The 27,908-nt window shown below is 36.8% G+C and overlaps 1 protein-coding gene across 2 annotated transcripts; it reads left to right on the top strand.

The window, feature by feature from the left end:
* The first annotated feature begins 4,152 nt into the window (after positions 1-4,152).
* On the top strand, positions 4,153-27,442 carry C3H21orf62 (chromosome 3 C21orf62 homolog). 2 transcript variants are annotated; one of them, XM_044666855.1, is made up of 3 exons: positions 4,153-4,226; positions 22,806-22,891; positions 26,567-27,442. In XM_044666855.1, exon 3 carries the CDS (start codon positions 26,613-26,615, stop codon positions 27,300-27,302), a length of 690 nt encoding a protein of 229 aa, XP_044522790.1. In that variant the 5' UTR covers positions 4,153-4,226; positions 22,806-22,891; positions 26,567-26,612; the 3' UTR covers positions 27,303-27,442. The 2 variants fall into 2 exon arrangements, with proteins under 2 accessions (XP_044522790.1, XP_044522789.1); XM_044666854.1 differs by lacking the exon at positions 22,806-22,891 and having other exon boundaries at positions 4,163-4,226.
* The last annotated feature ends 466 nt before the right edge of the window (positions 27,443-27,908 follow it).

The raw sequence follows: 27,908 nt of genomic DNA, 5'->3' as shown, positions 1-27,908 counted from the left end.
CTTCTGCCTTAGAACCAATACACAATATTGATTCTAAATGGAAGGTAAGGGTTTTAAAAAAAAAAAAAAAAGAAAAAATTTCCATGGTTACATGATTTATGTTTGCTCCCTCCCCTCATTCCTCTCCCTACCCAGAGTTGACAAGCAATTCCACTGGAATATATATATATATATATACACATATATACACATATATGTATATATATATATATGTATAGTTACTTGAATCCATTTCCATATTATTCATTTTTGTAAAAAAGCAATCCTTTAAAACCAAAAACCCAAAACATATTACCATACAGACAAGTGATAAATCACATTTTCTTCTGGATTTCTACTCCCAAAGTTCTTTTTTTAGATGTGAATAACGTTCTTTCTCATAAGTCCCACAGAATTGTCCTGGATCATTGCATTATTATTAGTAACAAAGTCCATTACCTTTGATCATCCCACTATGTTATAGTTTCTGTGTATAATATTCTCCTGGTTCTGCTTATTTCGCTGTGCATCAGTTTATGTAGGTCTTTCTAGTTCTTATAGAAATCCATTAATTCATCATTCCTTATAGCACAGTAGTATTCCATTGTCATCATATACCACAATTTGTTAAGCCATTTCCCAATCAAGGGATATTCACTCATTTTCCAATTTTTTGCTCCCACAAAGAGCACAGTTATAAATATTTTTGTACAAACTGGTCCTTGCCCTGGTTTTTTTTTATCTCTTTGGGATATAAACCCACATAGTGGTATTGTTGGATCAAAGGACATGCATTCTTTTAAAGTCCTTTGGGCATGATTCCAAATTGTCCTCCAGAATGGTGGGATCAATTCACAACTCCACCAGCAATGCATTAGTGTCCCAATTTGCCACATCCCCTCCAATATTCAAAGGGCCTATTTTTACAAAAATGTTTATAGCAGCTTTTTCTATAGTGACAAAGAATTAGAAATTGAGATGATGCCTATCATTTGAGGAATGGCTGAACATGGTATATCATTGTAATGGAATACTATCGTGTTATAAAAATGATGAGCAGGAATATTTCACTTATGTTAACAGCAATATTGTATAATGAACAACTGTGAATGACTTAGCCATTCTCAGCAGTACAAAATCCAAGTTAATACTGAAGGACTTATGATGAAAAATGCTATCCATCTCCAGAGAAGAAACTAAACGCAAACCTAAGCATACAATATTTCACTTTCTTTCTTCATTTTGGGGGAGTTTTTTCAATTGCATTTTCTTCAACAAAATGACTAATATGGTAAATTTTTCATGATTGCACATGTAAAATCTATATCAGGGAATAGGAAGGGGAGGAAGGGAGGGAGAAAATTTGGAACTCAATTTTTATTTATTTTTATTTATTTTTTAAGTTTTTATTTTGAATATTTTCCCATAGTTACATATTTCATGTTCTTTCCCTCTCCCCAACCCTCCCAACCCCCCTTAGCCAACACACAATTCCACTGGGTTTTACATGGAACTCAATTAAAAAAAAATATTTAAAATTGCTTTACGTGTAATTGTGAGAAAATAGAATTAAAAAAAAAAACAACCCAACTACAGTCTTCCAAGCTCGCCAGGCCAAGTCCTAAAAAGAAGAAATGGGTTAAAACCTTCCTACCTTCTCTTCTCCTAGTTGCCACTCCTTCCTTCCATCAAACCATCTTCCCCAGTGTCTTCCTTAATCTTTCCCATTTATCAACAACACCCATCAGTATGCATAGCCCTTAGGGTGATACAATTTATATCTGTATGCATAGCCCTTAGGGTGATATAATTTATTTCCTCTGGTTGTTACAAAGGCATTAGGAAGAACCAAATATTCCAGAACTTGTTACATGTATATTTACATAGTTATAACCTCCAGGTGTCACTATAGCACCCAGGTCTGTGTCCCCAACTCCCACTTCTCCCAACCAAAAGCCAGCCTCTACAGCCTCAGGGGCCCACCAAGTTCTCTCCCAGGTTTACAACCAATAAAAGTGAAGGATCAGCTCATGCAGTGTGGTGGGATAGGAAGAAAAAAAAGACTTAGATTTTATTTCTGCTCTTTGGATTTTATAACAGTGAAGCACAAAGAATAAATGACTTGAAAATATGCTCTCAGGCGTTCCCTTCAAGCACCAAGTCAGGATATGGGGTTCTATACTGTTTATTTTGGGAGGTGTTTTTTTTTTTTTAATATATCTGAGAGCTGTTCTCCTCTTTAATTTATTTTTTTTTCAGCTCTTACTTTCTGTGAATTCCCAGATGATCAGTGAAAGCTCACACAACTAGGAAGTGTTTGAGGCCAAATTTGAACCCAGGACGTCCCATCTCTGAGCCTGGTTCTCTGTCCACTGAGTCACCCAGCTGCCCCTGCTCTCCTCCTTTAGCATCCTTAGTCTACATTTATAGCCATGATGAAGGAAGTCACATCTTTGTAGGCCAAATTTTTATAGCAACAAAAGGCAAGAAAAGGAACAGCTTATACCCAGAGTACAAATTGCAAACTATCAAACTGGGGGAGGAGGCGGTTTTGGATAGCAGCAGTTCATTTCCTCCCCACTCTCTACTAGTCAGGGCTCTGATTAAATGTCTGTCTCTAAACCCTTCCTATGGCCATCGCTGTGTCTCCTCATCTGCTTTCTTAGGGCTTTAGACTGAGGGCTTCTACTGTTTTAGCCACTGAAGCCTTTAGCAATCGCCTTATTTCAGCTTGTAGCACTCTGCCTCTCCCTCCCCTGCTTTTATCCTTCCAGATTCCACTGGCCTCTTTCCAGTCTCTGTATCTAGTTCACATTGAGGTCATTCTGCCCAAGTCTCAACCTATATTTCCGGTAATCATCATGGGAAAGCAGAATCTATCCCACCCCAGAGTGGCTCTATAAACTTTAAAGCTTAATAATGTACTTTCTTCAAAATGACTGTCAGGAAGGTGGCAAGAATATTGTTTCCCTCATTTTATAGAGAAAGAAACAAATTTTAAAGAAAAATGACTTGCTCACAGTAATATAGCAAGTAAATGGCTTTACTACTCTAACACTTGCTAAACCAACTTTTAAGTGCTCACTTTAGCTAATACAGAAAACAAATAGAGAAACCTCAAATACTTTAAAACAAGAGGAAATGGAAGTTGTATTGTAAATGTTTAACTTTCTACACTTTCAAATCATGCAGTATTCTACCTCTGTTTGGCTATCCCTTCATCATAATAGGAACATGCCTGTTATTTTATTTAAAAAAGAAAAAACTTGAAAAATCAAGGCAAATTTAACTGTAACAGTCAATATTTCAAAATAAAACTCAATAAAAGCACGGAGAGTGGATTTTCCTATTGCTAACTACTTAAGCCATATAATTTGAGAAACTTTGTTTCTTAAATATTGGAAGGAAGTATTGAGGGTAGTGGCCTAAAAGTCTAAAAACTGAGTTCTTATCCCATTTTAAAAAAATATTGATTTTGTGACTTTGGACAAGCCATGGTTAACCACTCTGGTCTCCATTTCCCTCATTTTAAGGCTAATGGGTCAGGGTAAATGCCCTTTAAAGGTCTTTTCCAGCTCTAACTTTCTAGTAGAGATATAAGATGAGGAAAAAACTGAGAAAAGACAGTGAATGAAATAAACAGAATAAAGAATGGAATGTGCACATAAATTGTCTAGTCATAACAGAAAAAAAAAAAGAGAGGTGGGTAGATGCTTAGAATTGACATTAAGCACAATCTACAAAGCATTTAATCTTTCCTCTGTTGAGGGGACAATTAGTGCTCCAGAGCAGCCATTTACTGTGTATAAAAACTCAGAAAGCAAAAGGAGAGTAAATCGGCCATATGAGGAAAACATGTCAGGGGTTTCAGTGTTCCAAAATTAATCATGCAATTTCCTGTTAAGTAAGCTTTCTTGTACTAAAGTGAGTTTGTTCAGTGCTGTCCTATCACAACAACCTCCCCCTGTTGTCTAGTAAACTTTCAAGTTGAGCACACCCAAGCTCAAAATAATACAGGTACTGATTCTTCTGAGTCCTTTAGGGAAGCAGGAGCCTGAAGGCTTCCTTCCGTGTTGCCATGGCAACGACAAGATTTCTGGCCCTCTGTTAGTATAAACCAAAAGCAAGTGCAACACATTCCACACAGCCTTAAAGATTTACCAAGCTCTAGGGCCAGAATGGAGTCTCAATGGTCAGACGGAACTTCCAAGAGAAGAAGGGGAGTGCCATGGTTTTAATCTCTAAATGTAAGTAATTTTTTTCTTCTTATTTTCAGAGAGGCATGTCTAATTTTGATCAGGATCCTTTTCTAAGATCTCCTATTCAAGCTGCAGAGTATGAAAGTTTTCTCCTACATCTAAAACTCACTCCTTTCGGTTTCTCTATTTGCATAGGACAGTTTATGCTACTTGAGTGTGGGTTTTATAAGCCATTATGTCATTCTCACCATGAAACACTTAAATAGCTCACATTTATGATAATTGCTGACATAAATTATTTTCTCTAAAGATTCTGCCTTTAAAAAGGAACCCAGGAAGGAGGAAACAGATGAAATGAAAGTTGTCCTTTGGCCTTAAACTTCATACCTTAAGTCAAAAATGAGATGGACTCCACATCATTTAGTCTCCAAGTAGGGAAACTGATCGATGCTCTCCAAAATCGATAGTAAATAACTCAACAACTTAGTGAAACATTTACTATATACCAGGCATGGAATCTATGATATTCACCTTTCTCTCTCTAGAATGCTACCTAACAAATAATAGATGCTTATATAGAATTTGTTGAATTGAAACAAATTAGATTATAGTTTACATTTTAAAACTTGTCTCTCCTTGATAAGAAGGTATCAGGAGTTTTAAAATAGCTCTTACTAGCTGATCATTTTCTTTCGTGAGTCTTGAAACAAAAAAAAACTGCCATGCCATCCTTCTGGCTTATAAATTCTTAGCTCTGCTTGCATCTTGAACAAAAGCTCATGCCTGCTGCATGCATCAAAACACTTTGGAGGGAAATTTTGCTGAATATTTGGCTGTAGTAGTTCAAATGTTTTTTGAACTTAATAAAAATATATGTGGCTAAGAAAAAGAGTTCTCAAGACTTTTTTTTCCCAGTTAGTCAAAATCAACCCCCTTATCCAAAAGATATATTTGAAAATTTAGTTAATTAGGTTTTCATCATTATTTCAGTAATGCATGTGTTGTTTATCAAAAGAAAGGAACTACTTCAACAACATAAAAACTAGGTATAATATCTATTTTAAAAATCCTTTATTAACCACCAGAAACAACATCAGATCATGTGTTTTAACTAACTGAAGGATAAAGATCGTGCTTATTTCTATTATCTCTGAAAAGAAGTCTTTGCTTAAGACAAAACAATGCAACTGGTTTGGAAAAAGAGAAATGTTTTCATTCTCACAGAATCTGGCATACTACTGAGGCTAACAGCTTCAACAAACTTTAAGGAAATGAGTCATATTCAACAGCTAACTTGGATTTCCAGATGTCCTTTCTGACACATGATGATTTTCTCTTAATTACCTAAAGGTGATATACAACTTTGCCATTAATAATGACTATATAGACTCCCTTCTGTCAATGTATATGCCTGGTTCACAGTAGGTACTTAAATTGATCAGCTGACAGATTATTGACTGGATGAATACATATGACATAGTCAATCACTGGAGAACCCAAAGGAGAACAAATGAAGCCATATTATTGCATATCAGGTACCCCTCTGGATTATTTCCCACTCTTAACTTGAAGGTTGTATTTCCAGAGGACAGATGCTCCTCCAAGTTACAAGGGTATCTCAGCAGTTGGACCTGTCCAAACTCTTAACTCATGAGGTCCATAAATACATCCAGTGTCCAGGAGAAGAGTAGGCACAAATTTAGAGTACAATTTTGGTAATGCACACATTTTGGGAACAAATGTAACTAAGGGTCATGGCTTCAGCTCTTTAATGCCTCAATATATCCTTTTTTCCTTCTTGAGTTCTCAGACTACATCTCTCATCCCCTACTCCAGACATAGATCTCTTCTATACTGGTCACTCAATTAGGTTCTCATGGTCCATTCCTCTCCATAGCTCAACTCTCAATTGCCAGGGCTAGTTCTCTCGTGTCCATAATTGGCTCTCTTTGCTGCTAGAGGACCTTGGTCTTTGAAATTTCCTGTCTCAAGTGGTTTGACTAAATGCTCTCTCTGTGTCCTATGCTTATATCTGTCTGGATAATGTAAATTTCTACTCCCTTCTAGGTGTTGTGTCCCTACAGAATAACACCACTGCCATATCCAGTGAAGGGAAGAAATCCTCTCCCACTTCTTTCTGCTTTATGGTATAAGGGATAGAGGTCACTGGCAAAGTTGCATCTGGCCTTACCTTGACTGCTGAATTTAGCAATCTCACTGTTTAATGGTTGGAATGATCAGGCAAAATAACAAATTATAAGCCTTTCTTTACACTTTGTTTAAGGTTTTAACACCTAGGTTCTGTTACCTACCTGTTATTTTCTATGATTACATCAACATTTCCCATTCAATTCTCTTTTCTTCCTTTCCTCTTCTGTATTGTCAGTATTGTCCAGTAGTTAATTAAAAGGCATAGCACCTCTTGGGGCAGCTGGGTAGCTCAGTGGATTGAGAGCCAGGCCTAGAGATGGGTTCAAATCCGGCCTCAGACACTTCCCAGCTGTGTGACCCTGGGCAAGTCACTTGACCCCCATTGCCTACCCTTACCACTCTTCCACCTATAAGTCAATACACAGAAGTTAAGGGTTTAAAATAAAAAAAAAAAGACATAGCACCTCACTTGGCCATTATCTAGGAATATATTCTTATATAAATCACAGCATTATTGTTTTCATGGTCTCATGGTGTCCTAAAGACTGTCAGTCATCATCTGTCTAGCCACAGTTTACTGGGAGCTTTACAATACGACCTATTACAATCTAGTTTCTATCTCAAAAAACAACCTACATCTACTTTTCACCTTTTCTTTCTCATGTTTTGAAAGGATATTGCCTTTCTTTGACAACTATTTTCTAGCCAACATGGCAGCTTAAAGAAGGAGAACCTTGAGGATCAATCAAGTTTTATGTTATTATCTTAGATGTTCTCTGCCCTTAAGAAATTTTGTAGTTCATTTGAGAATTTGAACTTTCCATTGCTCTGTTCTCATGTATAAAATAGCAATTAAAATGCCTACTATTCTTTGTTTAAAAGACGCAAAATTACTATAATTACCGTTTAATGTTTGTTGAGCCATTCTTTGTCCAGTATTTAGAATTTTTCCCTAGCTTAGAGCCTTCCCATGGAAAGCCTGCATTCAGAAGTAACAAGAGATACAAGCTAAAGTAGCATGACACAGGAGCAGCTGGGTAGCTCAGTGGATTGAGAGTCAGGCCTAGAGACAGGAGGTCCTAAGTACAAATCTGGCCTCAGACACTTCCTAGCTGTGTGACCCTGGGCAAGTCACTTGACACCCATTGCCCACCCTTACCACTCTTCCACCTAGGAGCCAATACACAGAAGTTAAGGGTTTAAAAATGTAAAAAAAAAAAAAAAAGTATCATGACACATTAAGATTTTTGTTATTCAGTCATTTCAGTCATGTCTAACTCTTCGTGGCCCTATTTGAGGTTTTTCTTGACAAAGGTATTAGAATAGTGTACCATTTCCTTCTCTACTTCATTTTACAGAGGAGGAAACTGAGGCAAACTTCACTAAGGCGAAGTGACCTGTCCAGCATCATACAGATAGTGTTTGAGACCATATTTGAACTTCTGCTTTTCCCTTAGATGTTTCTGATTTTCTAGTCTTGATTAGCAATTAGAAAGAAGATAAATGGTTAAATAGGCAAAACATATCAACCAGTGAGTCTAGGAAGACTTCCTGAAAGAGATAAGATTGAAGGAATTGAATTTAAATGAGGGAAAAGAAGTAGTTTAGTAGATTGCCCCAATATGACCAGGTAATGTGAAGTTGACAAGTAACTTGGAGTAGAAAATTAGAGAAGAAACTTTCATTAAAGATAATATTACTTTTGTGCATTTTACCTTCCCCTCTCTCCATCAAAAAGCAGGGGGGGGCAGTAATTCAACAGAGTTAATTCTCAAACTTCACAAGAAAACAATCATTTTTATTATATAGTGGATAATTAGGAAATAGATAAGTTTGATCAGTATCCCATAAAAGGAGTACTTGGATCAGTATCTACTTTGCATCTGGAAAGGCCTTGTCTCAAAGGTCATTAAGGAGGCCCCATAACTACCAGAATCCCTTTCTCAGTTGCCAGGAATCCAACAGAGCTCACTTGGATTCCTGCCTGGATGTCATTTCACAAGTTCACTGTTCAGTCCAAACAAAAATGCCCAGAGAGTTTGTTAAGATCCTTGTATTAAAACAAAAATAGTCTTTATGAAATAATCAATGAGAAGAGAGAGCATTTTAACTTGGTCAGAGATAGTAAAGAAACCTTTCAAGAAATCAGCAAGGGTCTGGTGGTCTTCAGGTGCTGAAATTGGGCTCAACTACAGACTTGAATTTCTCTTTGCACATAGATAATAATTGAGGTTTGAAGTCCAGTAGAACAGAAAAAGAGTGGGAAGGTAGAGAGAAAGAGGAAGAAGGAAAAGAGAGGAAAAGGGAGAAGGAATGTGGAAGGGAGGGAGGAAAGGAAGAAGGGAAAGGGAAAGAAAAGGAAGAAAAGGAAGGATGGGAGAGAAAGAGAAGGAAAAAGAAAGAATGAAAGGGAAAGAAAAAAAAAGATAAATCATTATGCTTCCACTCTGAGGTAATATATATAGAGACATTTATTTGATATGAATGTAAAAATTTTATTACTCTGGAAAGGAATGATTAAATTGTTAAAGGTTTGCTGACTTCTTTTACTTCTCTGCTCTTTACTTACCAAAAGGATTAGAATGGTACCTGACTCATCTTCCTTGCCTTCCTGAGTTCCCAGAGAAATGTGCTCTTGAATTTCAGACTTGTAAAACAACTACAAAGCTATGTCTATTCTCATTCAAGAACCAGAGATGGGATCAGTGTCATTGGCCTTTGGTAGTATTGATCTGGTATGCACTGATTTGGTTTGTGAAGTATGATATTCGGTTGTGTTAGAAAGAGGAAGTTTATTTATCTCATTTTCCCTTAGACCATGGAAATTTTTCTGAGATGAGATGTTAGGAGCAGAGATTTTGAGACTATGACTTTCTAGAAGGAGGAAAAAGATCTTTTTTTGGTTTTTCAAACTTGGCAGCCTGAACTCCATCAGATTCACAGGAAAGCTCCATAAGAGCTGTAAGATACAGCATGATACACTTGGCTCAATGCCAGTCAGTGCTGGCCTTCTTCCTTACCACCATCTGCTTCTTCCTCTTATTACCTTGGTTGTATTCATCCCTCAATGTTATCACCTTTTCTCTTTCCTTCCTTATCTATGTGCTCATTTGATCCTCATTATAAGCAGTGCATTGTCTAAATAAGAACTGAAATATTTACATGTGGATATTAAGCTAACTGAAAGAGTCAAGACTAGAACCCACATATTTTGACTCCTAACTCAGGAGTCTTCCCACAATACTTCAGTGAGGTTTCTGAAAATAAAATATAGCTAAGAACCTAATCATTCCTGAAACAGATAAAAGCAGAGTATAATGAGGTAGCCTGTCATATGTGTCAGTCCTTGAGATATGTGTTAGATATTCTTTTCCTGGTTCCAATCCAAACAATCATATGGAAACTTAGGGAAAAGCTAGTTTCTGGCCATAATGGCTCACGGGTAACACTGTGTGACTGAGGAGTTGGAAAAACTGATGATTCAAAAGTTGCTGAACTGAGAGTGCACATTAAAATAGTAATTTACTGAGCTCCTAGCAAAGGTCCTATACCAATGGCCAGGAATAAATCAGTGGCTACTGGAGTAGTCATGGCCAACTGCAACAGAGAAACAACTTGGTCCAATAGGAAGAGTGGCTAAGGCTAGTAATAGAGTAGCCTGGATTATCATCTGACCTGATTCAGTAACAGATCAATCTATCTTGCAGAAATGCCAGTTTCCCTTTGAGTAGCCTGCCCAGATGAACAGCAGAGAGATTCATCCATGATCCAACTCCATGCCTGATAGCAAGCTTCATGATAACTCCATAAAGAAAAAAAGAATATTTTAGGGACAGAAGGTTACCCCATTGTGACATGTATTCTCTACATACATCCCTCATTGCCCTTGTATTTTAAAGGAGAATAGAAGGAAGAAAAAAGAATAAGGAATAAGAAAGAATGGAAGGAAAAGAAAAAAGATAAATGAGGTAATGTAGAGAGAGACATTTTATGTGAATGTAAAAATGGACTACCCTTTATTATTCTGGAAGGGAGTGAGCTCAGGACTTTGCATGTGCAAGGCGAGAGAGTGCCCTCAGTTTGAGGGCAATGTTTTGTACCAGTTGTATTATCTTATTAAATAAATACCCTTTCTAAAAGCTAATTAAGTTAAATAGTTGTTTGTTGAATAGGGGGCATACCAGTAGGGATTCAGGAAGAATAATATTATGTACCCCATAACCTCAGGGGTTATCCCTAGAACCTTGAGGGAAGAAGCCCTCAGTTACTTTCTGGGTATATCAACCTGAGAGTGCCCTACTACAAAAGAATACATGTGAAGTCATAGTATCTTGGATGTTACACACAAATATTCTCTGATTACTTCCAGATTGTGTGGAAACTTTGGGACTACTTTTTGGCTATGTGGCTCAGTCAGCTATCAAGGACTGCAACAAGTTAGTACTAAGTTCAACAGAAGGGGGTTGCTTATCCTTTCCCTCTCCTGAGAGAGCCTTCTGCTCTGGACCCACATGCATAGACTGGGTTAGTCTAATCCTGGGACAATGAAGTACTAGTTCTCACATAGAAGGAATTACACTGAGATAGAGAAGGGCTGTTCTTCACCGTTCACCAAAAATCAACCAGTGATAAACTTTCTCTTCTTTTGAACATGCCCTACTCTCATAAGGCAAAGGAATGATCAAGAGAGTATTCAAGGTCTTTCATGTCATATTAAATAAAATGCCAGGTCTTTTTAGCAACAGCCAATAGCAATAGCATGGCCAGAGGCTCCCATGAGGTATGGAAGGGGGCAGAGAATTACTTTGTAGGTTCTGTATGACTCACCAGTAAAAGGCGAATCTGAGTATTCTGTTACAAAGATGTGGAGAATATAAAAAAGGACTAGAAGAAATAGAAGGAAAAGAGTCATCTATAAACTATTAATGCTCGAAGATACTCACCTCTATGATTCTGTCTCCTAGTTGATGGCATGGTGAATCTCTGACAGCCAGATGGTAACAGCTATTTTGTACAGAAAGAAGGAGGGGTGGAACACATACTTCCTCCCACCCCTAACAGAAGGGAGGCAGGCAGGCTAGCATACCACTAACACTCAGCTTATTCTTCCCCATTTTATGAGCATACCCATCATTCTGGCTTCTCTGCCAAGGCAGAAAGACTGATGCTTCATGAAGAGGAATGAAGAGATCTCTTGCATTTTTTAAAAAGTCATTTACTGTCTTTAAATTACATTTTATTTTTTCAATTAACAAATATTTCTCGCCCACCCCTCAGTAGAAGAAAAAGAAAAAAGAAAAACACTTTAACAAACATGCATAGCCAAGCAAAATATAACCCCATATTGGCCAAGCCCAAAAATGTTTATCATTCTGCATGTTAGTCAATCACCCATCTGTCAGGTAGAATTTTTCATAATTGGCTCTTTGGAATCATGATTGATCATTGCATAGATTAGAGTTCTGAACTGAAAGAGGTCTCTTGTTAAACAAGTAATGAAAGGTCCTTCATGATAATGTGGTAACATGAAAGAATTTATGGAGGTTGATTGGGCAAAAGATAGAAGAGGAACAGGGAGAAATGCTTGATCTAGTATCTAGTAAATCAAGTGACAAAGGGAATAGAAAGGAATTGGAAAATCCCCAAGCAATGAAAATGTAGTAGAGAAATTTGAAGATAGAGTTAAAAAGAGAATGAGTTTAAGAGTGTATCTAGTTTGGGAATAACATTAGGTCTTCTTAAATGACTATAGTTGAGGAAAGTCTAAAAAGCAAGGGGAAAGAAGGAGGGAGAAGGAAAATTAGTCCTGGGCAGATCACAAACCTGTTGATCTTAGATCTTAGAGAATTTAAGTGAGTTTTCCATAGTTACACAGGTAGTAAATGTCAGAAGCAGTACTTGTCCTGGCTTCTTAATTCCTAGTTTAGCCCTTTACACACACTGCTGGACTGTCTCTTGTGAACTACATAAATATGATTACACAGGAAAAGAACAGGGGTTACAAATCAAACTCTAATATAACAAATTCCATTACAGTGAAAATCTCTACAAGTAAATTCCTGGTCCCTGAAGACTACTCATTTATTCCAAGCAACAATAAATTTAGCCAAGAAGCAGAATGATATAGTAAAGAGCATTGTTTTAGGAATGATTAAATATACGAGAGGATGGGAGGGGTAGTGTATCCATGTGGAAGGCCGATTGGAGAAATAGGGTCAAGGTAGGGCTTGTTATCTGGATTCCCTACATGACCAATCCAGGCTGAGGCAGTCTTTGTGTTTGGTCCTGGTAATCTGAGCCCTGAAAAGTTCTGGTACCAGCAGGTTGGTTAATCCCTCCAGGAGGCTATTAGAAGTCATTTAGAGAAATAGAGTCTGTAATAGATATTTTATCTGGATCCCATTACAAAATCATAGGCAAGTAAAACTGTGTGTATGATTTTTTCTGCACTGCATGTCAGGACACAGACAGAATGGGCCATCTAAGGTAAAGATCTGAGACTCCTCTTTTGACTCATTTTCAGATCCCCACCTTTTCTTAATATTCTTATTGGAAAGCTTTGAGTCTTTAGCAGACCAGCAGCTACTGAGTTAACAATTTCTCTCCTTGATAATTAAGAAGCCTGAACTCCAAAAAGATATATTACTTAGATAATCAGGCCAGACACAAACAAAGCTTTATCTGACCAGGTGCAGACCTGTAAATCAAGAGGACAGAACTCAATTAGTAAAAATCTCTATGAAATATATTTCTGCTCTCAGAATTAACCTCCTACTAATTGGTGGTTGGAATTTGGCCTTTGACCCTGGACCTATCTCTCTATTTTTTAGACTTTAATGGGTTTTTGTATGATTTGTGACCCCTTCACAGCTGTGATTCTTTCTCTGTGTTCTTTGTTTGAAACCCATATATAATAAACTCAAAACTCCATAGTAGTTGGAGCAGCTATGGGCTAACCACTAGTCTGGCTCAAGGGATGATGCCAGAAATAGAAACTGTCCTGCTATAGTAGATGGGCCTGTTTTGGCTAGGCAGACAATAGAGAATGCTCCCACCCAAGTGGTAGAGCAATGCAGAATGTCTTCTCCTAGCAGCATGTCTGTGATATCTGTCACATGGGTGCCTCTGTTTGGTAATCTGGGCAAATTCCCATTTCATGAACTACCCTCTCTCTCCCAGATCTGGACTTATTCACTGGCAACCTCCTATGCCTAGAATGATCTTCTACTTTATCTGAGCCTCCTGGCTTCCTTCAAGCCTCAGCTCAAATCTTACTTTCTTTAAGCAGTCTTTCCTGTGTCCCTCAATGCAATGCCTTCTTTCTTTTTTTGATTTTTAAATTTTTTTAGCATTCAAAATAATCATCAATAAAAACATTTTGATATGCAAAGAACAGAAAAGGAGGGCCACCTATGAACCTGTGAACTTCCCACAGGAACATTTAACACCACTAACTGACAACTGGTAGGATCGAGTTCAACAGAGCCTTGCCAACCTCTATAAAATTTCCATAATATTTGCACATATATTTTAAAAATTATAGGGGGCAGCTGGGTAGCTCAGTGGAGTGAGAGTCAGGCCTAGAGACAGGAGGTCCTAGGTTCAAACCCGGCCTCAGCCACTTCCCAGCTGTGTGACCCTGGGCAAGTCACTTGACCCCCATTGCTCACCTTTACCAATCTTTCACCTATGAGACAATACACCGAAGTACAAGGGTTTAAAAAAAAATTATAATACATTTCAATTTTTTCCAGATTACATGTCAATACAATTTTTTAATATTTGTTTTCTGACATTTTATAATCCATGTTCTCCCTTTCCCTTCCATACTACTCCCCTCCCCAAGAAGGCAGGTAATATGACATAGGTTGTACATATATTATCATTTAACACATATTTCCATGTCTGTCATGTTGTGAGAGAAGAAATGTATTGCTTACACAAGAGAAAAATTAATGGGGGAAATGAAAAAAAATGGTGCTTTTCTTTTTTTTATTTTATTTTATTAAGAAAAATTTTTCATGGTTACATGATTCATGTTCTTTCCCTCGACTCCTCCCTCCCCCCTCACATAGCCAACAAGCAATTCCACTGGGTTTTACATGTGTCATTGATCAAGACTTATTTCCATATTGTTGATATTTGCACTGGGGTGATTGTTTAGAGTCTACATCCTCAATCATATCCCCATCAAACCTTGTTTTTCTTCTGTTTCTGCTCCCATAGTCCTTTCTCTGGATGTGGATAGCATTCTTTCTCATGAGTCTCTCAGAAAAAAAGAACGGTATTTTTCAATTTGCATTTGGACTTAGTCTGGGAGCCTTCTTTCTAAGATCCTGTAGGTCTCTTGTTTGTGATGTTTGCATATTGACTTCCCAGCAGAACATGAGTTCCTTCAGGGAAGAGATTGTTTTTGCCTATTGTGTAATTAGAATTTTGAACACCAGACCCTCTTTCCCAGCTTCCCATGTTCCTTCTCACATTAAGTACTAAGGTAGGGAAAATGTAAATTTTGTGTAGCTCTGCCCTCTCATTCTTCTCTGGGAAACAGTTGTGGATGTAGGGTGAAGTAAGAGGCAGGAGATTTTACTCAGGTTTTTTCTTTTGTTCTTCTTATTTTCTTCTACTTCAAGTGATTATTAATAAACCTTATAAAATATAATACTTGGAGTTATTGGATATTAATTTTAATCTTACACTTTCTTTGTGTATCCTGTGCTTAGTGCAGGGCAAACATTTATTAAATACTTACAATCTTATTGCCTACATGCTACAGGTCCCAGGAAGGCCTTCTCATTGGCCTCATCACCTTGAAGCTTGTCTTTGGATCTAGTAACCTTAACATTAGGACTTGAGGAAAGATACTTCCCAGTTCTATCTTATTTGTATAGACAGTTGGTATAGTGGGAGCCAGCCTACTACAATGTCTATACTGTCAAAAGAGTCTATGGATTGATAGATGAGCTAATTGATGAAGGGGCATCAACCTGAAAGGGAATTGAGGTATCTAGCATAGTAATAATGGCAGCAATGAGAAGAGAGTGAGCAGCACCAGACAGGATAAGGCAAAAAATTAAGAAATGTTGCCCCTGAGGCTCAGATTGTGAGTCAGAGTCCTCTGAGACTGAATTCCAGGGAAGAGGGAGTTCAAGAAATTAAAATGTTATCTCCAATGTTTTCTTATTTTATTCTTTTCTCTAATAATTCGCTAGTCCTTATGAAATATTTGTGAGACTTATAGCTTATAAGAAATAACGAGGAATCAGGGAACTAGAAACTTAGAGAGATTTCAGCCAAGTTTTTTATGTTCTCAGGGGTTACCCATGATGGTAACTGAGCCATTCTTCAAGATATACAAGTCAAAATCCAGCACTTGTGCACTCATACCTGAGAGTAAATAATAGGTTTATTCAGTTCTTAGCTCCAACAGTTTAATGTTTTTTTCTTTTTCTTTCTTCTTTGGTTTACATTCTTCCACCTTCCAGCCTCCCCACGGTGGTCAGGATTCCCTTCTGCCTCTTTAGAGCCTTTTTTTCTTCTTTCTTTTTGTTTAGAAGCCCTCCTTCAAATTGTTAAAGGTATATTTTATTCTTCCTGAAAACATGGAGAAGCATTTCTCTAGTTTGAGAGAAATGATTTAATATCAAATCACTTAAAAGTTTAGGCAATGTAGAGTTCACAAATACTTCCACTTACGTTACTGAAAGTGTCTCTTATTGTTATAGAACATGACTTGAACTTGAAAATCTTTGAATAACATAGTTGGGAACTGCAATTGTCCTCAGAACATACTGTACACAATGCAATTTAAGTATAAGTGTGCATATCAATGAGATGATATCTAAACACCAGAATTGAGCTCATGTGGATTATAGTAGAAGCTGTGCCTCATGGAACAGGCATGGGCACAGATATTACCTATTTCACAACAAATTCCATACCAGATTCCTTCTAAATCTAGGATTAAGCAGCATTTTTAAGATAATGTTTATATCTTTCTCCAAAAGGAATGTGAGTTAGACAGGATGGGTTCTATTTGCAGGAAGATATTACTTGTAAAAAGATATCATGCCAAAGGGAGGAAAGCATTTGGACTACTTGTCTTGAAAAGAGATATGAAATTCTCAGAAGTAATGTTTTCAGTTATACTTTGTTTTACTCTGAAGTAAAAAACTGAAGGATATAGCTATGAAATTCCAGGACTCCTATTCTCTGTCATTTTCAAGTCAGAAGTAATTTTTCATTTACAAGTAGAACAGCATTTGAGGAACACTTCAAATGAAAAACCTGGGCCTACTAAGAAGAGAGAATGGACTTGTGTTAAGAAGCAGGCAGTCTTAAGTGGCCCTAAGATTTAGGTTGGAAATTAGTTTGATATTTAAAAGCAAAAGAAGTCCTCTATAAGAGCATCTTAAGAAGAAATTCTCAGAACAAGAATTCAGGAAGCCTCAATGAAGCAAACTCCTGTGTAGACTGTTCTAGCTAAAAGGAAAAAAAGTCTTTGAAGTCTTCCAAGGTAAGGGAACAGAGTTTTAGAGGAAGATTTTGAGAAGGCCAAGTTCAACATAAATTTATTCAATTCAACAAATATCTATCAGGCTGATTATGTGAAAGTCCCTACCCTCAAAGAATTTGTGCTGTACTGAGGAATAGAAAAGGTACATAGGTAAATAAAAGGTAAATATGTGGTTACTTGAGGAGGGAGAAAGTACTAATTATTAGGGGAAGTAAGAAAGATTTTAAGCAGAAAATGGCCCTGGGAATAGCTTTGAAGGAAGCAAGAAATTGTCTATTTTGCTTTGTTTTTCCATTTTAATTTCTTTCTTCTCTTTTTATATCACCTTCATTTCTAAATCTATCATTCCTTCCTCCTGTGCCTAGCAAACAGACTCTCAGGAAAGAAGGCTCAGACTTAGCACAGTTTCCACAAACCATTAGTCTCACAATGTTCATTGGTGCCAAATTTGGCTTTGTGGTGGAGATGAGCCCTAGTCTCAACTATCGCTAGCCTGGGTCCTGAAAGTCCTTAGGTGATGCTGTGTGACTCTGGGTAAGTCACTTAATCCTCATTGCCTAACCCTTCCTGTCCTTCTGCCTTAGAACCAATATACAGTACACAGTATTTATTCTAAGATAGAAGGCAAGACTTTAAAAAAGAGAAAGGAAGAAAGGAAGAAAGGAAGAGAAAGAAAGGAAGGAAGGAAGGAAGGAAGGAAGGAAGGAAGGAAGGAAGGAAGGAAGNAAGAAAGAAAGAAAGAAAGAAAGAAAGAAAGAAAGAAAGAAAGAAAGAAAGAAAGAAAGAAAGAAAGAAAGAAAGAAAGAGAAAAATCATGGACATAAGTCCAACCAGAAATCCTGGAAGAGTTAAAGAGTTTAAAAAAAAAGAGCTAAAGATGATTTTAAAACCCAGATGAGAGTTAGAAAAATGGGGAAAGAAACACGCTACATAATAAAGATATGAAAAAAATTAGCAGCTTGGAGTGAAAGGTACAAAACATTATTCAAGAAAAATAATCATCTGAAAATTAGAATTTTCCAAAAAAGAAGTTAATGACTCCATGAGACATAAAGAAATACTAAAACAAAGTCCAAAGACTGAACAAGTTGAAAGAAATTAAAGAAAATGTGAGGTATGTTATAGAAAAAAATAGCTTACATGGAAAACAGATATAGGAGTGATAATTTAAGAATCAGTGGACAACCAAAAAGCTATGAACAAAATAGAACTTATTTTTTAAAAATCATCAAAGAAAACTGCCCAGATTTCTTTGAAGCATAGGGCAAAATGGAAATAGAAAGAATCTCCTGAATGGAATCCATGAGTAATTATAGCTCAAATTCAGAGTTCCCAGATTAAAGAAAAAATACTATAAGCAACCACAAAGAAAGAATTCAAATACTAGAAAATTCCCATTATGGAAATTCCTATTCATGGTTCATTTTCCCACTTAGCTTGGTGTGGTATTGGTGTTACATGTGCACATGACTGTGTGGTGGCCATAAGAACTCTGTCTCCCTTGTCCTGATTTAAGACTTGTTTGTTTGTAAAAAAAAAAAAAAATTAAGTACCAAGGAGCCATCATCAAGATCATGAAAAATTTAGCAGGTGCCATAGTAAAGGAGCAGAAAGCCTGGAATATGACATTACAGAAGACCAAATATGTAGGCTTACAGCCAAGATTGACCCCCAGCAAAACAACTACTAGGTCTATATTCCAAATAAATCAAAGAAAAGGAAAAGGGCATATACGTACATAAATATTTACAAGAGCCCTTTATGTAGTGGCAAGGAATTAGAAATTGAGGGGATGCCCATCAATTAGGTAATGGCTGAACAAGTTGTGGTATGATTATGATGGAATCATATTGCGTTTTAACAAATGACGAGCAGGATGGTTTCAGAAAAATCTAGGAAACCTTACATGAACTCTCACAAAGTGAGACAGAACCAGGAAAACATTGTATACAGTAACAGCAATATTGTATGATGATCAACTTTGAATGATTTCACTATTCTGATCAACAGAAACGATTTGAGACAATTCTTAAGGAATTATGATGAAAAATGCTATCGACCTCAGAGAAAGAACTAATGGAGTCTGAATGAAGATTGAAGGATTTTTTTTTCACTTTACTTTTCTTGCTTTTTTTTAAAAACATGGCTGATATGGAAATGTCTTGCATGATTTCACATGTATAATTGATGTCACATTTCTTTCCTTCACAATAGGTAGAGAGGGAGAGAATTCAGAACTTGATTTTTTAAATGAATGTTAAAAACAAACAAATAATAAATTTTAAATTAAAAAAAGGAATGTTGTAATTCTATTGTTTGGAAACTGAGGATGGATCAAGCTTGTTAAGAAGTTAAATGCCAAGATGAAGAAGTTGTATATTTAACTGCCTCCTATGTGCAAACTACTAGGGAAAATATGAAGACTAGATAGGGCTTCCTTTAGCTTATCTGGATAAGCTCTCATGGAGTATATCTACTTTTTACTAATTTCCATGCCACCCCTTCCCTATAGACCTCATTATCCTCCAGCCAATAAGAAAAAAGGTCAAGGTGGAGGAATTATACTATTTTTAAAAAAGCAATGGAAACAAATGTAGGTTAACTTCCTGAAGGGAACATTAGAAAAGAAATGATTGAAGTAAGCTGACTCGAAATCAAACTACTTATTTGCTTATGTTAGTAGTTCCAAATTGTGTAAACTCTGTAAGTTTGGGGGGGGCGGGTTTTAATGAAAAAAAGTTGTAAAATATAGAAACAATATCAAAAGTAACTTTGAACATGAGCAAATTGTGTCCTTCAGAAGAAAAGTAATATATCTACTTGATGGTATCAACTCAGTTGAGTAGAGAGCAATAAAAACTAGCTCATTTTTATGTCACATTAAGAAGTATTTTAAGCCAGCAGACCAATCAACAGGATTCCAGAGTTCTTTTTTAACCTCCAAAATCTCAAGTAACTACCAAATACCATATTCTTCCATTTATTTCTATGAGTGAATATGAATTTATATCACAAATTATTTTTGCATTCTGTATTTAAATCACCTTTACAGTCAAAAGAAAACTACATGCATATGCCAATGGAAACTTAATATAATAATAATCAATGATTACATATTCATAAACATAGACATTGAAGAGGCAGTGTATCATAGTGTACTAGCCTTAAGAGTCAGGAGTTGAAATTATCTCAAACACTTACTAGCTGTGACTTTGGGCAACTTCTTGACTTCTCTCAGGCTGTTTCTTTACATAAAATGTAATGAGAATAATAATAGTACCTACCTCATCAGGTTTTTGTAAAGGTCAAATGAATATGTATGTTTTATGTATTTATATATTATATATAATATAATTATTATATATTTTATACAAATATGCTGTCATGTTTATTTAAATAGATGATGTAATTTAGATTGCAAATCTTAAAGTACTACATAAATATTAGTTACTATCAAATGTATGTTTGTATACTTATGATAGCCAATGTATGGTGGTGGTGGTGGTGTTTCAGTTGTATCTAATTCTTTGTGACTCCATTTGGGGTTTTCTCGAAAAAGATACTAGAGTGGTTTGCCATTTCCTTCTCTGGATCCTTTTACAGATGAGGAACCAGAGGCAAACAGGGTTAAATGACTTGTCCAGGGTCACAGAGCTGGTAAGTGTCTGCGGCTACATTTGAACTCAGTTTCTTCCTGACTCTAAGCCTAGAACTCTATCCACTTTACCACCTAACTGTTCCAGCCAATATGTACATAATACCTATTTCATGATACTGCTAGTCCTTTTGAATTTTGTGTTATTTCATATAGATATTTTCACATTTCTATAAAGTCAGCACATATATCATGCTTTATGACAGAGACAGAGAGAAGAAAGAAAATCATAGTGCCCTTTATTTTTCATATACCAAAGGTCCTTCAGGTTATAGCTAGTGTCAGACCCTGTTGAGGTTAAATTCTTGAATCTATGATAGCTGCTTTGGTTGTCTGTATACTTGCAGGTTTGTATTTTTATCCCACCTTTATCTCATTTAAATAGGCAACTCTCAGGGTGGAAATACATTCCACTAGGCAGGTTAAACATTACAGCAAAGTTGCCAACGGGATGGAAAGTTTAAGTAACTTGAGTAGCTCTTTGAAGTTCAAAGACCTAGTTGCTTACTCAAGGTCACACAAGTTTCAAGAAGCTTGAAAAGGATTTAAGCTCAGGTCTCCAAATGTCCTTCTTATGCTTCATAGTTCTTGTCAGTTTTAGCCCCTTCTGCACTTTCCCTCTCTGGTTTGTGAATTTGAGTTGATTATCTTCATACAATGGTACTCTCTGCTCCTATTCAGTCATTTGGCTCCTTTTAAAATAAGGTATTGTAGGGGGTAACTCAGTGGCTCAGTGGTTTGAGAGTCAGGCCTAGAGATGGGAAGTCCTGGGTTCAAATATGACCTCAGAAATTTCTTAGCTGTATGTCTCTGGGTAAGTCATTTAAGTCTTCTGCCTCAGAACCAAGAGACTGTATTGATGCTAAAGTGGAAAGTAAGGGTTATAAAATTAAAAAACAAAACAAAACAAAATAAGATATTGTCCTTCCAACTTAGGTGATACTAGGATAGAGCATCAGGAAAAGAATCAGGAAGTCTCATCTTCCTGAGTTCAAATCTGTCTGGCCTCAGATAACTTACTAGTTGTGTGACCCTGAACAAATCACTTAAATCTTATTTGGCTCAGTTTCTTCATTTGTAACTGAAGAAAGAAATGGCAAACAATTCTATTATCGTTGCCAAGAAAATCCCCAAAGGGTCACAAAGAGTCAGACACAACTGAACAACAGCATACTCTTTCCAAAGCTGTTGTCTAATTATTCATTAGTTACAGTCTACCAAATCTCACTGATATACTGCATAATAGTGGTCTGGGGAATACCCAGATCACCTGAGACAGATCTGCCCTCCCCCACAAGGGTCTTCCTACCTCAAATCTCCCCCTACTTCAATCCATCATCCATTCAGCCACTAATATAGATCATGTCACTACCATCCCCATTCATTTAACTCCAGGATCAAAAACAAAATATTATTTGACATTCCCCTTTATAATCTAGTCCTCTCCTGCCTTTCCAATCTTCTTAGAGCTTACTCTGCAACACATATTTTTTGATCCAATGACACTGGCTTCTCAGCTGTTACATGAGCAAGACACTCCATCTCCCAGCCCTGGGCATTTTCTCTGGCTATTTCCCATTTCTTGAACACTCTTCCTCCTTCAATCTACCTACTCATCTCCCTGGCCTCCTTTAAGTTTCAACTAAAATCCCATATTTTACTGGCAGTCTTTCCCATCCTCTCTTAATTCTAGTGTCTTTTCTATGTTATCCTGTATATAGTTTTTTTTGCATATATAAATTTGCATATTGTCTCCCCCATAAGATTTTAAGCTCCTTGAAGGGTTATCTTTTGCTTCTTTCTCTGTCCCTTAGCACTTTATGCAGTACTTGGCACGGTGTAGTGACTTAACAAATGTTTATTGATTAATTAGGGGGCTGCTTTTGGTACAACATTGGGTTTATCCTTTTCTAATAATGATGGAGATTTTGACAGAAATCCTGTCATTCCAAATTTCCAGTTCAAGCACTGTCATAAACAAAAAATGAAAAATATTCTATGGGACAACGATGAACAAATTATGAATTAAAGTCATGGAAATAAAGACATATCAACATCACTTTCATAGTCTTTACAAAAATAAAATAAAATTCAGACATTTCAGTTATGTCTGACTCTTTGAGACTCCATTTGCAGTTTTCTTGGCAAGTCATGGAATGGTTTGCCATTTCCTTCTCTGGGTCATTTTACAGATGAGGAAATTGAGGCAAACAGGGTGAAGTGACTTTCTCAGGGTCATACAGCTAGTATGTGTCTGAGCCAGATTTGAACTCGTGAAGATTAGTCTTTCTGTTTCCAAGCACAGGAAGGATGGACACAACAGAATTTTACAGAAGAGAAAGTAATGACTTACACAAAAAATGGATAACAGAAGAGGATGATCTATATCAGGTAAAACAGTAAACTCTAGGGTCCTAGCTGGAATTTTCAAACTGACCATGAACACTGGAGCTACTATTTGATGTCTCAGTTTGATTCTAGAGGCTTTAGCTATTTATACAACCTGCCCATCTCAAGTAAATGGTTAAAAAAATTAAACCCCAAATTTTCTTATCACACAGGCTATGTACAGGGTGAATTTCAGATAATCCCAAAGACAAGGCTCTCTCCCTTAAGAAGGATCAGTGAAGGCTTTTTGCAAAAGGTGGATTTTTAGCTCAGACATGCCAGTCAGGCAAGCCAGTGGAGGAGGAAGATGAAGAAGATAATGCCAGGCATGGGGGACAGCCAATGAAAGTGTCTGAAGTCTGGAGATGGAGTATCTTATGAGAGGAACAACAAGGAGGCCAGTGTCACTGGATCACAGAGCAAGGAATAAGAAGAAAGTTAGGAAGGGACCAAGTTATGAAGGGTTTTTAAAAAATCTAACAGATGATTTTATATTTGATCCTGAAGGTGAAAAGGAACCATTGGAATTTATTGCATGGGGGGTTGATATCTCTTCATGAAACTGTACGATATAAAAAGTTTATAGCGACCTAACAGAGGAGACCAAGATAAGTGGAAATAGGATGAAGTGTATTTATCTTTGTTGCCCTACTGGAGTTATGCTGAGAATGCCTGCAGTGAGGCTGTGGAGGGTAAATTTACATACCAACACTTTTATTTAACTACAATAAAGCAGTTATTTTTATCTACCTATGCACCAGTCTTGTAGAACATTAAATGTAAAATAATAATAATAGGATAATTTTCTGTCCCAAGGCCACTTCTATCTGAACACAGTTAAAAGATATGAGAATGAGGTAATAACAATAACAGCAACAATAGATATTTATATAGCAATTCAAGGTTTTTAAAGCACTTTTTAGACACTATCCTATTTTCCCTGTGAAGAAAGAGCTGCAGTATTATTATCTGCATTTTATAGGGAAAGAAATTGAAGCTAAGATGTTGTGACTTACCCTAAATCATCAGAGGGAAATCCAAATGCTATTTTCAGATAGTATTTTCTTACCTTGCTAATAACTTCCTTTATTCATCTTTCTCCTTTGAAGACATTATCTTCAATCAGTAGGAATAATGTAAATAATTTAGATGTGGCTCAGTTTATCCAGGAACTTGTCAACTCAGTGGTTAGACACCTATTTTAAGAGTATCATCAGATAAATTAATGTTTGTAGATGGTCTATGGGACTTACTACTCTTTTTCCCATTTTCCATCATCCTTTTACTATTATAAAGAGGTAGAGTATTACTTTGTATTTTCCATTTCATAGATCTTTAAGAAACTATCACCCAGTAGCCAATTTTCATTCACAAATATCTATCTTTAAACAGTGTAATGGGGGCATAACATGTACAGACCCCATCAGCTTGCTCTGTGGATTTAACCATTCCATAGGTAGTGATCAGGGAGCTTGTCTCTGGGTATATCATGGCAATGTCTGAAAGAAGTACCTTGGAGAGACTATGAAGCATGAGTAAATAATATTTATTAAATTTTACTATTAATATTGTTCCAAACCACACAGGATTACTTTGTTTTTGTTTTGCTATTTATTATGCAACCTTTGGGTGAACCAGCTCCTACCTGAAAAGAAGGACATAGGAAGGCTTTGGAGACCTCTCCCCACCAAAATGTTCTGGGAACGTCAAAATCTGACACATCTCCAGGGTTGTTCCACCAACTATTCTCACCAGTAAACAGGTTCACAAGGTTCGAATCATGAAGAGTTACAGAAAACAAATAGGATTTGAATCAGAACCCACAGAAAATGATCCCTACCAGTGAGCTATCATGACCCCAGACCTACAGTTTCATTTATTTATAATATAATCTTGGTTGGGCTCCAAAAGGGGACATCTAATTATGATCCTCTGTGCTTGTTCTCCCTGCCTCAGGTCTTCTGCATGTCTGAATTTCATTGCTGTTTTCTAGTAGTTCTTATCTTTGGTTATTCCTCCTATCACTCCCTGCTGTTTTTCATTCTCCTCTGGCATCTTGTCCTACAGTTGTTCCCATCTTGTAGCAGGTTATGGTTATTCATTGCAGGGCCCTTTGTCTATCTTCTATTGCTCTTTAGTTTTTCCTACTATCTCTTTCCCTAGAGCTCTCCTCAGACTCTAACATATGGCATTCTCTCCCATTTCCAGAGGACCAGCTGTCCAAAATGGTTAAGGAATAAAATTCCAGACCTTGTCTTGCTACAGGGTGTCTATAAGCCAAAATGTATCTCCATACAAGAATCTTTCCATTTTGTAAAGCATTTTTTTTACTTTGGTTATCATAGCCAAAAGCTTTGTGAATAAGTATCTGAAGGCTTAAATAAATCATTTCCTCGTGTCTTTCTCCAATTCCTTTTTGGTTCATAGCATTTTATTACAATTTGCATTCTCTCTTCCCCCATACCTTAGTTGTATGGGGACTACTCACATCAATACTTTCTACTAGGTCTAAGACTTTGGAGGAGCACTCCACTCTCTCCCCAAACATCTTTCAATTCCCTAAATTTCCCCTGGAGCAGCTGAGTGCATCTACTAAAATGCAGGGTCATTTCCCAAAACATTTAGGAAAAGGAATGAAGAGCCAGGCACTTCTCTTCCTCTTGTTTTTTTTAACCCCTCTCCTCAACTCTCCAAACCCCACAAATGAGAAAGAGAAAGGTTTGTTATTTCCACAATAATTACATTTTACATAGTGCTTAATACTGCTTATTGTGCCGTTGGTAGATATTGTGTGCAAGTGTATGTGTTATGTGTACATATGTAGATATAGATATAAAAACAAATGTATGATTTTATTGAGAGACAGAAATGGTATGAGTAAAAGTAATTGTGGTTTATTAGCCTTTGATTTGGATTATCACTGTTTATTTATACACTGTAGCAAACATAAGCTATTAATTCAACCTACCACTTTTAATCTTTGGTCACCTTGGGAATGTGTGGATGGTTAGATACCCGATAGATGGGTAAGTTAGATTGCTAGATAATATGGAGGAATTTTTAAAAAGGGGGGGGGCATAGCTAGAAGAAAAATAAGGTGAATGGAGTTAAAGTTTACCACTAACTAAACATTTAATTGGTATTTGTGGTATGTTGTCCAATATTTAACATCAGTTAAATGGTGGGAAACAAGATGAGTTCAGCAAAAAGCCATGTTCTAGATTTTGTAAAATCCTGTTTTGAGAGGGCAAGGCAAGAAAAAAGTAGTCCATGCTTAATGGATCAAATAGTTACTAAACAGCAATTGGATGCCTGTAGGACGTGGTCACTCAAATAGTTAGAAATCGCTCATTTTCCCTACAGATAATGAAAGCTTCTTTCAGTAGTTACATGGCAGACTTTAGCTTTGGCATTCTCTCTTCTTCATTGGCACATTTATTGCAATGACAGCTGCTGTCAGTGGGTGGTGTCCTGGGCTTTTGGAAGGCATAATAAAGTGGTTGTAATCCTGTGTATTCCTGGGAAAAGTCCTTTGCCTGGGGTTTGGAATTTTCAGGGTTCTATACCCTCAATAGATCTAGAAAATGAAGACCAGAATTGGAAATATAGGTGCTTTGTTTTCTCAAATTATTTTCGTTAGAGGAATTTTTGGTGACAAGATTATTTGTTTCTTCCCAGGTGGTTGGCATTGGCTTGATTCACCAAGGGAAAGACAACCCAACAAATGAATGTCACTGTATCATCTATGAAAAAGATGGCCCTGCCCTTCGGTCAACACCTCCTTCTAATTAGCTTCTTTGGCTTCTTTGCATTTAATAGCTTTGTAAGAGGTCAAAAGAACAACACATTGATTTTTACCAAGGAAAACACCATCCGAAACTGCAGCTGCTCTGCTGATATACGGGATTGTGATTACAGTTTGGCCAGTCTGATGTGCACTTGTAAAACTGTTTTGCCCTACACAATAGAGCAAGCCAGTTATGACAGTGATCTGACTATCTGGTTCACAGACATCACTGCACTGGGCTTCCTACTGAACTATACATTAGTTAAGGACCTGAAGCTTTCCCTATGTAGCACCACTACTCTCCCAACAGAGTATCTGGCTATTTGGGGGCTGAAAAGACTTCGAATCAACACAGAAGTCAAAGATCAGTTCCCAGAGCAAAGCCTGATGATACACAGCAGTGGTGACAGTAGTTTTAAAGAAGACAATCCTAAATTGCCCACTAACAGGCAAACATTATTTTATGTTTCATTCTTGGATACAGCTCTTTTCAATGGGGAATCTTCTTTGAAATCATACAGCATTGAAAATGTCACCAGTATCACAAACAATTTCCCTTATCTTTCTTACTTGAATATGTTTTCCATCCCAAGCTACGAAAGCTATATTGTTACATTCATTTATTGATATTGTATTGTGATCAATTTCAATGGATAGATGAACAAAAATGGATATGTTAACAAAACCTGGTTACCTTCCTCTCTCTTTTATCCTTTCCCAACACATACAGAAAGCTTAAGCAGCTAGGTGGCATAATGGATACAACACTGGGCCTAGAGTTGGAAAGTCCTGAGTTCAAATCCAACCCCAGACAACTTCTAACTATGATCTTGGGCAAATCACTTAATCCTATCTGCCTTAGTTTAAAATAAACTTGTTAACTTTATTATTAAAATAATAAAATAAGCTAGACAAGAAATAGCAAACCATTGCAAAGCCTTTGCTAAGAAAACTCCAAATGGAATCTCAAAGAGTTGGATACCACTGAAACAAATGAACAACAACTTTAAAAATACACATTTGAAAGCAGCTGGGTAGCTCAGTGGATTGAGAGCCAGGTCTAGAGATGGAAGCTCCTAGGTTCAAATCTGACCTCAGACAATTTCTAGCTGTGTGACCCTGGGCAAGTCACTTGAACTCCCATTGCCTACACAGTATTCCAAGGCAGAAGGTAAGGGTTTATTAAAAAAGAGTTAAAATTTAAAAAATACTCATTCACAACTAACCCCTTCT

Source organism: Gracilinanus agilis, chromosome 3 (assembly GCF_016433145.1).
Source record: "Gracilinanus agilis isolate LMUSP501 chromosome 3, AgileGrace, whole genome shotgun sequence".
Taxonomy (NCBI): domain Eukaryota; kingdom Metazoa; phylum Chordata; class Mammalia; order Didelphimorphia; family Didelphidae; genus Gracilinanus; species Gracilinanus agilis.
Note: the sequence above shows the minus strand (reverse complement) of the source record. Positions and strands in the feature narration are given on the sequence as shown.

Excerpts from the sequence above, each read along its gene's own strand:
- C3H21orf62 (XM_044666855.1), top strand. The coding sequence starts at position 26,613 with ATGAATGTCACTGTATCATCTATGAAAAAGATGGCCCTGCCCTTCGGT.